General features: G+C 42.7%; 1 protein-coding gene across 1 annotated transcript in view; it reads right to left on the reverse strand.

Moving 5' to 3' along the window:
• LOC147015223 (uncharacterized) overlaps positions 1-13,001 on the reverse strand; it is a 58,413-nt gene that overhangs the window by 7,287 nt on the left and 38,125 nt on the right. The window contains exons 8-14 of the mRNA XM_085849782.1: positions 11,992-12,138; positions 11,448-11,608; positions 11,146-11,284; positions 6,766-6,868; positions 5,154-5,263; positions 3,952-4,032; positions 2,743-2,835 (exon numbers count right to left, since the gene is read on the reverse strand). Of these exons, the coding sequence (XP_085705908.1) occupies positions 2,743-2,835; positions 3,952-4,032; positions 5,154-5,263; positions 6,766-6,868; positions 11,146-11,284; positions 11,448-11,608; positions 11,992-12,138 (834 nt within the window). The remainder of the gene's footprint in view (positions 1-2,742; positions 2,836-3,951; positions 4,033-5,153; positions 5,264-6,765; positions 6,869-11,145; positions 11,285-11,447; positions 11,609-11,991; positions 12,139-13,001) is intronic.

A 13,001-nucleotide genomic window follows, 5' to 3' on the forward strand; every position in this document is an offset into this window, starting at 1 on the left:
CTCCTTGCTCCTTCACACATCCTGAAGTCCTGTCAGCAGCTCCTCCCGCGTGCCCAACTGTGTGGATCTCAAACATGCGTGGCCTCCACCCCATCTGACAGATCTCTCAATCCAGGCCGCTGCTGATAATTCGGACATCATCTGTTTAACATGATCCTTCCTCTCACAGGACGTCCCTCACTCCTTAAATCGTCCCTCTCTGGCTATTGCCTCCTCTGGTTTGATCGACATGAACCCCATCCTGGTGGTGGAGTTGCACTGCACGTCAGGAACTTCATTTCTCACTCTGTGTCCTGCTTTTTCACTTCCCAAACCCCAGGAGTACCTCTGGCTGTGACCTCCCCTCCGTTCCCACCTCACCATGCTGCTAACAGTGACCCCTCGTTACTCGTTATATACTTTTCGTTCGAAGCCCCTTCTTCTTTAAAAATGTGTAATCCCGACCGTCCCAATCTTATTCTCTCTCTCTCTCTCTCTCTCTCTCTCTCTCTCTCTCTCTCTCTCTCTCTCTCTCTCTCTCTCTCTCTCTCTCTCTCTCTCTCTCTCTCTCTCTCTCTCTCTCTCTCTCTCTCTCTCTCTCTCTCTCTGTCTCTCTCGACATGAACCAACATTTCCTCAATCATCCCAACTCTCTCTCTCTCTCTCTCTCTCTCTCTCTCTCTCTCTCTCTCTCTCTCTCTCTCTCTCTCTCTCTCTCTCTCTCTCTCTCTCTCTCTCTCTTCCTCATATGTGGTGATTGCAATTATCGGCATGCTGATTGGTTGGGTATTGGTACCTCTCTTAACACCAAGGCACTTCTGCAAAGAACTTCTTTGACTCCATGGGACGGACTGAATCTGTAAACTTTCCACACCCGGATTTCTCCCAATTGCAAATATTCCCTTCTGGATTTGGTGATCACCAACTTCCCCATCAATGTATCTTACTCGTAGTCTGTTCCAATTGGTTAATCTGATCTGACCATGTGCTTGTGAAGGTCAGAATCTCTCTGGCCATTCTCGGAGAACAGTATCAGTACCAGCAAGTCTGGCAGTTCACTCAGACAAACTGCCAGGGACTGCAAGCAGCCATCACACTTCAGGACTGCTCTCCTGTATCGACCACCCCTGATATTAATTCAGCCTGGGAATTCTTCCATAGAAGCCTTTCTCTCTCATACAAAGTCATCGCATCTCATCTTCAGTTATCTTACCTATCTTTCTGCTCTTGGTACTCTGAATCATGTGGTGAGGCAGTTGCCTGAAAACAACTTGCATTCTCCTTCTGGAAGGCATATCCAATTGTCGGCAACCTCAGATCATTCCACAAGACGTGTGTTTCTTGTATCTGCTCTGAGGAGATCCAGAAAACAACATCTGTCCATTCACAAGAATGAGCTATCAAAGTTGTCTCCCTCTTCTAAAACCTGTTGATGCCTTGTCAAATCTATCTCTGGTGTATGCTCGCCGCCCGTCAACAACTTCCCTCACCTCACATGGTCTCTCTCTCTCCCCCCACCATATCGCTCCCCCCCCCCAGCCACCCACCCGAAAGGACCATGCCGAAAACCCTCTCATTTACTTTCTTTCAACAATCCTCTCAAAGAGGTTCAGTCACTTCAACTCCTGGGTCTCACTCTCAGCCATGATCTCTCTTGGGCAAGCAACAATTCAAAGTTGGCCTCCTCCAAAGCCAGATATCTGAGCTTTCTCAGTCATGCAAAGTCCTTCCTTGGCACACCTGAGCTCCTATCCTCCGACAAGGCTTTCATCTACAGCTTAATGTCGTGGAAATCAAGTCTTTTAAGATCATCAGAATCTCTCAAAACTGTATGGGTCTTTCACTTGAAGGGTGAGTGGTGTCTCTTCTTCCAGCTAATTTCCAGTCATGCACCGTACCTTCTCCATGCTTTGTCCACCCCCCTCACCCCGCCAGGTATCTCACTTCCACTCATTTGTTCCTCTATTTTCCCCACCTGTGGAACTAACTTCAACACTCTTCAATCTCAATCTTCCCTCCAGGTCTTTAAGACAGCTGTTCACCACCATCTCAAATCATTCCCCATCTCAAACCATGATCTTTTCCACACCCATTAAACCACCTACACCCCTCCCAAAAAGTTGCTTCTTTCTCCATCTTGTCTATCCTTTGCATTCTCCCCTACCCCTTATCGCAAACTACATCTCTTGTTTGTCCGTTTCCATCTATTTTCTCCCTCCCCTGGCTGTTGGCATTTCCACCTTCTGCAGTTCCATTTCTAATGTTGTGTGCTGATCTGTTCTGTGTTCCAGCTCTTCCATGAGCCTCAACTATGTATTTAAAAAACGAGGGTTGAATATATTCCTCGACTCAGAGAGGACGCTTTCACCTCTGTCACATCGTCTTGTTTGAAGTTGATCATAGAATATCAACAATAAACAATTCCATTCCAGACACACCCCATAAACGTAATCTTACCATTGACGAGGACATAACTATTGTAAACTGAAGGACACAACTATTGTGAGATGTTCTGAACCATGAACAGAACTGAGTGTTTCGACTTCATCATGGGGTGTTGGGGAAAGTGATACCCGTGTGTGTATGCATGAAGAATCATTCCAGGCCAGTTCCCAATGACAATGTTGCATTTGTTGTTGTACCAGATTGTTTTGGGCATGACCCCACTTGATGGGAAATGGAAAAACAATCACATGAATGTAAATGTATTATTTAACTCACAAATATAAAGGAAACAACACTGAAACGAGTAAATTAACTCACCCGGACCATATCGGTTTCAATGTTGGATTTCATGTGCGATAAACGCTCGGTTTCCAAGTTCATCTCCAACTCCGTTATCCGAATTCCCGCTTCCTATACAAAACAAGAACAATACAGGAGCACATTAGCCACGTAAGGATTCATCACACCCCAAACATTGATGAAAGGCTTTTCATTGTCACATGATTCTCATTCATCATCAGGGTGATGGACACAACCTTGGATACAATGAATGTAAAATGTATTTTTGTTTTTTAGGTCTAGTCTCAAAGAGGAGCTGAATAGACAATGAACAGCAGGTTAACAAAGTACCAGAGGTATGGAGGGGATGGACATACACATGGAGGAAATGGGGAAGAAAACAAACACGAGTTACAATGGCCCGGAGAGTAATACAATGGGAAACAATCAGCTTGGGTTGAAGAGATCGTGGACGTGCATGGGTGAGACATGAGGTAGTCATGGGTAACATATTTGAAAGTAGAACAGCACTCAGTAGAGAACATTTGTCCACCAAGCTGAACAGTTTACATTTTGTATCCCACTGATAGGCCGGATCTGCTTACCTGAACCAAAATCGAATTGGCTTGTTTTCGTCACCGAACCAACTCATCCACGTTGTTTCGTCCGAATCTGTCAACTTTTTGAAATACCGTTCTTCATATCGTTTTTGGCCCAATCTCTCAATGGTGAAGAATCACCTCAAGATTAAAAAAAAATTCTGGTCTCCGGATACGGATTTTAAGCAAAATCAAATCACTTCTTCCTCATCACACAACCGACCTGTCCACCAAGTTTCGTCCAAATCTGCACATAACTTTTTGCGATGTCATGCTTCTTATAGTTCCGAGCCCCATCTCTCAATGGTGAAGAATCATTTTAAAATTTCAAGTCGCCGGATACAGATCTGGACCTTCACCAAAATCGAATCAATGCATCCTTGTCAAACACCCAAACTGCCCACCAAATTTCATCCGAATCCGTCCACAACTTTTTGAGATATCCTGTTCACAGACAGCCAAACAGACAGAGACAGAAAGGGGTGAAAACATAACCTCCATCGACCTTTGGTGGCGGAGGTAAAAAGGAAGTCGAGAAGATAGGAAAATGGACACAGGGAAATAAGGGAACCATGCCACCTGTGTGTATGTAATAAATAGATGTTCTCTTGTGACAAACACGAAACAAAGTTGATATGTTCATGAGCACCTGAACTGCCTCTTGAAATCGTGAATTATACAATTCACATTCTTTTGTTTTTTCTTCATTGGCAGTTTTCAGCACTTCAACCTGAAAATGAATCAAACGAGCAATATAAGGATTACAAACATCACTGTGGTGAGGAACCAACAATTTGACACATCGAGGACGTAAAACACATCACGACACAAAAATATTTCCCCAGCAATCAATTCCCACTCAAGGTTTAATTTCATTCTTCAAACTAATTGTGGATGTTGTTATTAAATTGGACAAGAATATATTGTTTAACATTCACAACAAAACACAACTCCAATGCTGGATTTTCAATCCCACGTATTTTGCGGACACCATAAATCGTGTTTCCAAATATCGTGAGTGTTGTCATGCTGAAGTGATGCAGTGCCCCCTTTAGGTCCGAGTAAGAATGTTAAATTTTATCAGCGTTCCAGCAATAACTTTGATTCCAATCCAATGCGTTGGGACCACACTCTGTGCAGAGCGTTGGTGCTGCCTCAGCATTCTCCTGGGCGATTGGGCACAATTCTGGATGGGTCGCCACTCCGACACAGCATACCAGCAGGCTGTCACTCATTTTGCCGACATCGGAAGGATGACAGGCATAGTCAACCCCACCTGGTGTTAATTCAACAGCAGAATGGGATCTGAACTCAGGACCCTCGGATCCCAAGAATAACTTGTAAACTCTTCGAAAAAGACACTGAAACCTTAATCATCCATCAACAAATGCTGACAGATGAATCTGACAGCTTAAAATCCTTTTGATGGCCCATTTAAACATTGATCCATCTCTCTCTCTCCATGCGAAACAACAGAGAGATCGTTTAAAGAAGGGTCCAGATTCAAACCCATGGTCAACAGCTCAAAAGTGAGTGTGCAAACTGTGCATATCTGCAGAATCCAAGATATCTTGCCACACTGGGCTGCCTCATTAACATGACGCCCTGTTGCTGATCGATAAATCTCCCTTACGCTTCCCTTTCCAATATCATGATGCGTTCCCATCTCCCCCCTTTTACAAATATTTTACACCATGGCTGGATATAAACTTCACAAAGATGAGAGAAGAGTCTATTGTATGTCTGCACAAGCTTAGAAATGAAAGGTTCATCAATCCAGCATGATCAAACCCACTTGAAAACCTTCCAGCTCTAATCGTATTCCTCGCCTCTTTCAGGCTCAGTACCCACCTGCCTTGAAGAATCTTCGAGATAGATCCGAAGATCAGACAGGGTCTGGTCGAAGCAGTCTCGGAGTTTTGTGCTGTCTTCAAGTAAATTCTCATCTCCAACTTTGTAACCTTTTTAGAATGAAAAAGACAAAAGTTTGTTTCGAGTGATGCGGGATATTCAGATCATGGAAGGTTTGCACAATGTTCCGTATCAATATTTATTTAGTGAGAGACCACGGAGTGATTGTGAGATTAGGATTGGTATTTATATTTTCATGGACCTGTGTGTGATAGAAGTACACAATTGTTGGACTGGTGATCAATATTTAAGATTATACGGTTGGAACACTGATAAATCAAGTCTCCACAAGACGCTGATTTCACAAACTACATTTATCTACCATATCGGAGAAACTATTCTGGTGAGGTCTGAAAAATATAATCAGAAACACTTCCAATTATCCTCAAGAACCAAACAAAGGCTGGGAAATTTAAACATTTAAATGTCGTTCGTATCACTTTTTACAAGATGAGGAAGTTTTCATGAAATTTCGAAGCACGTGCGCGTTCAGGGCAGGGACATAAACCCGTGCACGAACACACACTTTGTACTGCCTTCCTGCATTTACACGAATAATCAAAATAACTTATTCTCTTTAATGCCCACAACATCTCAGAAATACCACTCTGGAGGGGATGAAAATGCACTTAAGTGACACCAGCCTGGAAAGCCACTTGAAACGACTAACTGGAGAGTTCACATTACCCCTCGCAGTTTTCAACACAGTGTGTATCATTTAAATGAAATAATGATTTTAAAGATCGTTAAATATTTTTTTCCGGAAGTTTAGCTCGATGGAAGCAGTCTTATTCGCCACCTTAATTAACATGTCAAAGAACTGCACCACTAGAGGTTCTTGGGAGTGATAAGAAGGCGATTTGTCTTCCACAGTGTTTATGTATATAATTCAATTTAAATAAAATAAAGATTTCAAAAATCGTCCAACCGATGCATGACCATAGTTGAGGCAGTGTCTTATTGCACCACCATGTCCAACGCGTCACATCAGTTCTTCGTGCCAGTTGTGTGTGACCTCCTTTATGACGTACTTAAAAACAGTAAGTTTTCGGTTTGGAATGATTTATAATTTTGTTTCACTGCCAGGCAGACAGATAGAGTAGAAAAACAAAATCTCACCTCTCGGCGAATGTGCAATCAGGATGAATTCAGAGCCAAAGTACTGTTCATTAAAAGGCATGTTTGTTTTATGATTCATGTTCAAAATATAACATTTAATTTAAATCAAGTTGTTCCTCAATCATAAACTGACATTTGGGGACAGACAGACGAACGAACGGACATGAACGAATTGCTTAACCCCACTTTGTGCTTCACATACGTGGGGTAATAATTCCAAAATAATTGTGATGTTGAACATCATTCCTGCCCTTATAATGAACAGTCGAGTCATATTCAATACAATTTGACCATTAATGAAATATTATCCTCCCAATTTGAGAGAAACAAGAAAATTTGCTTCCTGCTTCATGGACAATAACTTTCAGCACAATTCCAAAGAATCTAAAGATAATGTTACTGCCCCTTTGAGCATTACAGACTATGAACTGACCGGTATTGTTATTGTGGAGAGGAAGGTGTGAAGACAGCAAGATAAACAATTCCTTCATGAACTCCTCATGTGTAGTTTCCAGACACTTCTTTTGTTCTTTAACCTGAAGCACAATATGCAACAACTGTAATCACATCCTGCATTAAAAAAACACAACTAATTTTGAAGGTGAACACAGCTCCACAAATATTCCAACCATGCTCAAATCACAGGACAAGAGGGTAACAACACAAACAAACATCCCCATCAGAGATGGGGAATCCCCCGCCATTGAAAAAGGTCATACATATTCCAGATAATGAGGGAGGTGAATTCGAAACAAGACACCATTTCTGTTTCGCGATAATGTCGTTTTTTTCAACATGGCTGCCTGGCGGACATATTGGATGTCCGAGCGGGCCGAAACCATGTTGGAAAAAGTTCCCAAGGGTGAGGAACGTAGTGACCAAAAATAATTGAAATCAGATAAGAGGTTTTTCCATTAATTACAAAAAACTTTTTTCAAGATGGCCGCCCCAGTCGGCCATCTTGAATCCGGCCACGCCCAAAATCAATGGGGTTGTTCCTTTTCAGGTCGTACATGTGTGACCCAAATTTCAAATCGATATGGCGAACAGTTTATGAGCTATCGCACTCACAGCTATAAATGTTGACGCCCAGCCAGACGGACGAACGGACGGACGACCCGGGTCGCGGCGGGGAATAAAAACAAACAACCTACGATCAATGGATGAGGTGTGTGTGTGTGTGTGTGTGTGTGTGTGTGTGTGTGTGTGTGTGTGTGTGTGTGTGTGTGTGTGTGTGTGTGTGTGTGTGTGTGTGTGTGTGTGTGTGTGTGTGTGTGTGTGTGTGTGTGTCCGTCCGATGCATACTTTTGTCAATTAATTACTTAAGTCTGTTCATTTACTGCACACAATTGAAATGTATCTTTCGACCCTTTGGACTGCTGAGACCCCTTCAAATACTGAAGACCCTTTTGAAGCCCCAAGACCCTTCAGAAGACCCAAAAGACTCCAAGGATCCAAAAGACCCCAAAACACCCCGTGGCCTAAAAGTCCCAAAAAGTCACCGAGGACCCAAAAGAACCTGATGACCCAAAAGACCCCAAGGACCAAAAAACCCAAATGAACCAAAAGACCCAAAGGATCCCAAACTCCATGAGGATCCAAAAATCCCAAAAAGTTCCCGAGGACCCAAATGACCCAGATGACCCAAAATACCCAAAAACCCCCAAAAGACCCTGAGGACCGAAAGGTCCAAAAAAGTCACCAAGAATCCAAAACTCCTCAAGAACCCAAAAGTCCCAAAAAGTCACTGAGGGCGTAAAAGTCCCCAACGACCGAAAAGTCCCAAAAATTCCCAAAAAGTCCTGAAGAACCAAAAGTTCCTGAGGACCCAAAAGTCCAAAAAGTCCCCGAGGACTCACAAAATCCCAAAAGTCCCCAATGACCCAAAAGCCCCAGAGGACCCAAAAGACGACGAAGACTGTAGATTCTTTTGACCCATTAAGATACGACTATACCACAAAAGATCCGTAAGAATTCTAATGTTTTAAATGCAGATAAAGGTAGATTTTAAGGCAGATAAAGCAGCTTCATACATTCAATGACCATGGCATGGCATTCTAATTACAATATGTTCTTACCATTGTGGGGGTAGATGGAGGAATTTAAGAGGAAAGATAAGATCGTATGGAGTTGTTTGGTCCGTGGACGTGTCGGAGACATCTCGATGTAATTAAGTAGGGAATCTGTGAGTTTAAGTGTTGCATGTCACCACACGGGGGGGGGGGGGGTGGTACGGTTTTAATTACATAGGGATTAAGTTCAAGTTCCCCCAGTATGTGAATACCCGTGACCGATTCCAACGTTTTTGCAGTTACAAGCGAGCCAAGCATGCCGAGCAGGCAGACGCCCCGCCTTCTCGGGTTTGGCGTGAGAAAACCACGCCCCGGAGGTTGAAGGTTGTTCGGTGTGACATCAGAGAGAGATGAGGAGGAACGCATGAGTGCGCAGTCAGGGAAGCACGCGGTCGAGAGAGAATGTAGCGAGGAGATGGCCTGTAAGAACAGGGCTCGACGGCTGGCTTTCCTTCGACGCATGAAGAAGACTGCACGATTCTCGTATTCATGCTGAGGTGAATTGGCTCACGTACTGAGCAAGCTGCAAGCCATTGACTGTTCGGCTGATCCATGAAGTGTGTATGTTTCTGAGGAGGGAAGGAGAGCATGCCTCGTGGCCTGATCACGGGGCCTCAGAAATCGTGTCATCGTGTGGGCAATCGTTGTAAACAGACCGGGTGCAAAAGAGGAACGTTCGGCAGATTCGCTTGTAAATAGAAGCTGCACGGGGTCTCTCAGCCCTGATGTTGATTACCATCACGAATTACCTGACGTACGGCTTGGCGCCATATTTTGGGCGCGTCTACATGTGAAGGATGAAGCGCCTCGATTCCAAGTTCCACAAAAGACCATCCCTGGGCCAAGCTAAGTGCCGGAATAAAGGAAGGATTTTCTTTCATTTTGTTTCCTCTTGTCTGTATTTAAGTCTGCGTGTAGAGGCACCTCAATTTTCGGTTTAATTTATCTCATGATTATTATTATTTCTGAATTATTGTCCTTTGTAAATATTTTCCTATTTTCATTAAATCCCGTGTTTATTGTAAGATGATGTGTCCATGTCGTTGTCGTGGGGTTTGAGTCTGAACCCCTTTGTGCATCCATCTGTGCCTCCATCGCTCTGCCATTGTGCCCTGCCCCTTCCGCACAGGTTGTAATCTCTGAGGATCAATGTGTCCGCCTCCGAAGGGAAACCACTCGGCCATCCGGGCTGGCGGTGTTAACCACCCGTCACCACAAATTGGGTCGGGGATTAACCTAACCGCGCAGCACCACGACAATATATCACAAAAGCAATGATAATATTGCAAGAAAGCATATATTCATTAACACATAATATTTACAACAATAACAAGAAAAAGAGCAATCAGAGATTGCAGACCCTTGCCAGGACTTCTTTTGAGTGGTGTATTTTGTGTGGCATTTGTATACTGGTGTGTTACAAGATTAATAAGAGACATAATTAGAACTGCTACTTTATAACTGCTGGCAATGATGACCGGGTACCAAGACGTCCCACTTTGACGCAACCCCGCTTTGATTGGACACCTGACCCTGAACCATAATGTTTTTTATTATTATTCAATTGAATTTAGAATGGCATTAAAATAAATTCAATTCAAATCAAATGGAAGACCAAATCGGTGCAGTCCTGCATTGGAGTCATCAGAAGGCGTCCAAACAAGCAAAATGCAAAGATGAAGTCATCAGGAGGAACGTGGATAGGATTCACATTTCAGCTGCGACTCCTCCAGCCTCAAACCCATCCAGGAATAGCCAAGTGAGCCGATCAAGTTTGAATATAAAACATGTATTCCCCATCACTTCGAGATGATAATTGTGAAGTTTCACATTGCTTGATGAAGCGGTTCCAGAGAAAACGTCATTTCATAATTTTTTTCTCCCTTCCAATATAGTTGCCAAACCACGTGACCTATCAATTATTCCTGAACAAACTTGGACACCCAAACTTGAGGAACATTTGTGTGAAGCTTCCCTTCAATCTGTCCAGCCATTCTGGAGAAGAATATTTTTAAAGGTTTTCGGATTAATCCAACATGGCTGCCACACCACGTGACCTCTGACGTAATTATCATGAAAACATTCTCCATGAGTAGTCTCGCCGATGATGACAATTTTGTCTCAATCCGACAAGAGGTTGCGGAGAAAAACACAAGTTCTGTGCAGACAATCAATCAAACAAACAAACAAATGGACATAAATAAAATTCTCTCTCCATTGGAGAGGGTCATAAGAATTGTAGTGTTATCTGGCAATAATAATAACAAACAAACAAATAATCCCCACGTTGGCCCCAAGCACATCTGGGCTTAATGAAAGACAAGGTAATGTTCAAGCAGTACAGCAGGAGGGGACGCAACAAGACTGTGAAAAACTCATAAAAATTTGGTCCATCGGACCAAGGAGACCACAGGTGGTTAAAGGCTTCTTGTTGCTTTCAAATAGAAATATGACTATGATGATGACTATGATGATGAAATGACTATGATGATGATGACGATGACAATAACTATGATGATGAAAGAAACCAGTCCTGTTTGTATGTCACTGTATACGTAGGTAGTCTCATACACAGAATAATTATAATAAGATTCTTCAAAGATAACAACAGCCATTGTGGTGAGCGCTTCAAAAGAGTTCAAAATGGCAAAGACAGAATTGAAAACTCGATCAAAACTCAAACAATGATCGAATAAGGTGTGATGACATTATTAATGACGTGAACGAATCATTGCAATTACCAGTTTCAATGAAGCTTCACTTTCACACAATTCTTCCGTGGAAGAACGAAGTTGCGCTTCCAACTGAGAAACTCTATCTTGAGCTTCGATGAACTGCTCTTGGAGACGTTTCTCCAACTTCTCCATCTGTTCCTGTGCACTGCAAGATCCAGCACGTGTCTCCACATTAGGGAACAATGTTTTCACAAGATACATAATGGTAACTGAACAAGCAAAATAAAGATCATTTCCACGAGAAAACACAGAAACCAATTGAAGAAATGGAGAGAAGAGTTAAAATGGGCCTGGTGATGCGTACGTACCTTCTCAGAGACCGTGAAAGCTGATCACTTCGTGCTTTCTCCTCATTTAATGCACTCTGTATAAGGGCATGTTCCTTTACCAGGGATTTATTTTGTCCCTCTGCGATGAAGCGTGATGATTTTTCAATCTTCAACCGCAAATCAAGATTTTTTAGGCCAACCTGCCATCAACACACACAATTAGGGTCATCCCCACACTCAAACTGGAAAAGTATTGTTATGGCTGGGGGGTTGGGGCTCGACATGAGGGGAAACACTCAAGTTTCTTCTGAATACCTGGTCCTGAGGCCACTGACCAAGCAAAGTCTGTGGCGTGCTATCGCAAATCCTCACGATTCTCATCAAAAGCAAAGTTGAAAGATGGCAAAAGGTTCCACCAATAATGATCATAACTACCAAGTTTTGTGAATTTCTGCACAACCATTTCAGAGGAGATAGCGTGACGGACAGACAGATAGAGACAGACAGACGGAGCAGATTACAATATCCCCTCATTTTAATTTTTTCAAAAATCATGTGGATAATAAAGAAAAAGGTGTTTTACCTCAAACTTCCTCAGAATTGTACTTTGCAGGTCTGCGTTCTCCTCAAACTGATCAGCCTCATGACGTATGAACTCGGAAAGGAGTGAGTCTTTTTCTTTAATCTTGTAGAGTTCAAGTGGGAGTTCATCAATGGTCTTCTCTTGTGGCTGTCACGGTATGAATGAAATCATCGGTTATCAACACCTTCAGGAACAAAGTGTTTTCTGCATGTTAAATCCAATAAACAGGAAAGTTATATTGAAGATTCAAGCAAAACATCACAACTTGGTCCTCAAAATGTGATCCAAAAATAAGATGGTGTATATTTTGAGCACTTGGACTCCATTCCACCTTATGAAGCCCACAAACAGAGATTAAACTAACAGTTTATATGTTTTGCTTTCATGTCCCCTCAATGAGAGTTTTCAACCAAATCACCCAACCAATAAATATCTCTTCTATGATTCGTCCATCACATGTAATGGGTCACGTGAGCTGAAGGAGAAAGAAGAGGTTGCTTCGGCATGGATGTTGCAACCACATTGTTGAATAATTTAGACCTGAGCCACAATTAATATGTGGTCATCAAGTGTAAGAATTCAGAAGTTCATTTGTTCTTTTTTTGAAACATTCCAATGGATGTGGTTTCACATTGTATATGGTTAAACTCTGTGCCAAAAAGCCAAAACTGATTCCACAGAGGTCTCCACATTCAACGATGTCAAACTCATTCTGAACAAAGCAGTGATTAGAGAAGATGACCAGTGTGAGCAGTTGATCGTGATCTCTATTTACGGGAATGAGGAAATGGAACAAAGTCTTCCCAGGACTCAAAGTATTAACCTCAGCTTCGGTAAGGGATCACAGTTCACGGACCAAATTGTTCAACTTTATTGTTCTCAGACTTTTGCTCCGATGGCTCTTTTCAGGTTCGTCACCAAACCCTGGACTGCCTCCAATTGTAGTACGTTTGTGGTAATATTCCCAGGGATTTTCTTGATTTCTGCATTATTTAGATCAAAATCACTGG

Source organism: Eptatretus burgeri, chromosome 12, assembly GCF_056783735.1.
Source record: "Eptatretus burgeri isolate ZD-2024b chromosome 12, Ebu_testis_v1, whole genome shotgun sequence".
NCBI classification, from domain to species: domain Eukaryota; kingdom Metazoa; phylum Chordata; class Myxini; order Myxiniformes; family Myxinidae; genus Eptatretus; species Eptatretus burgeri.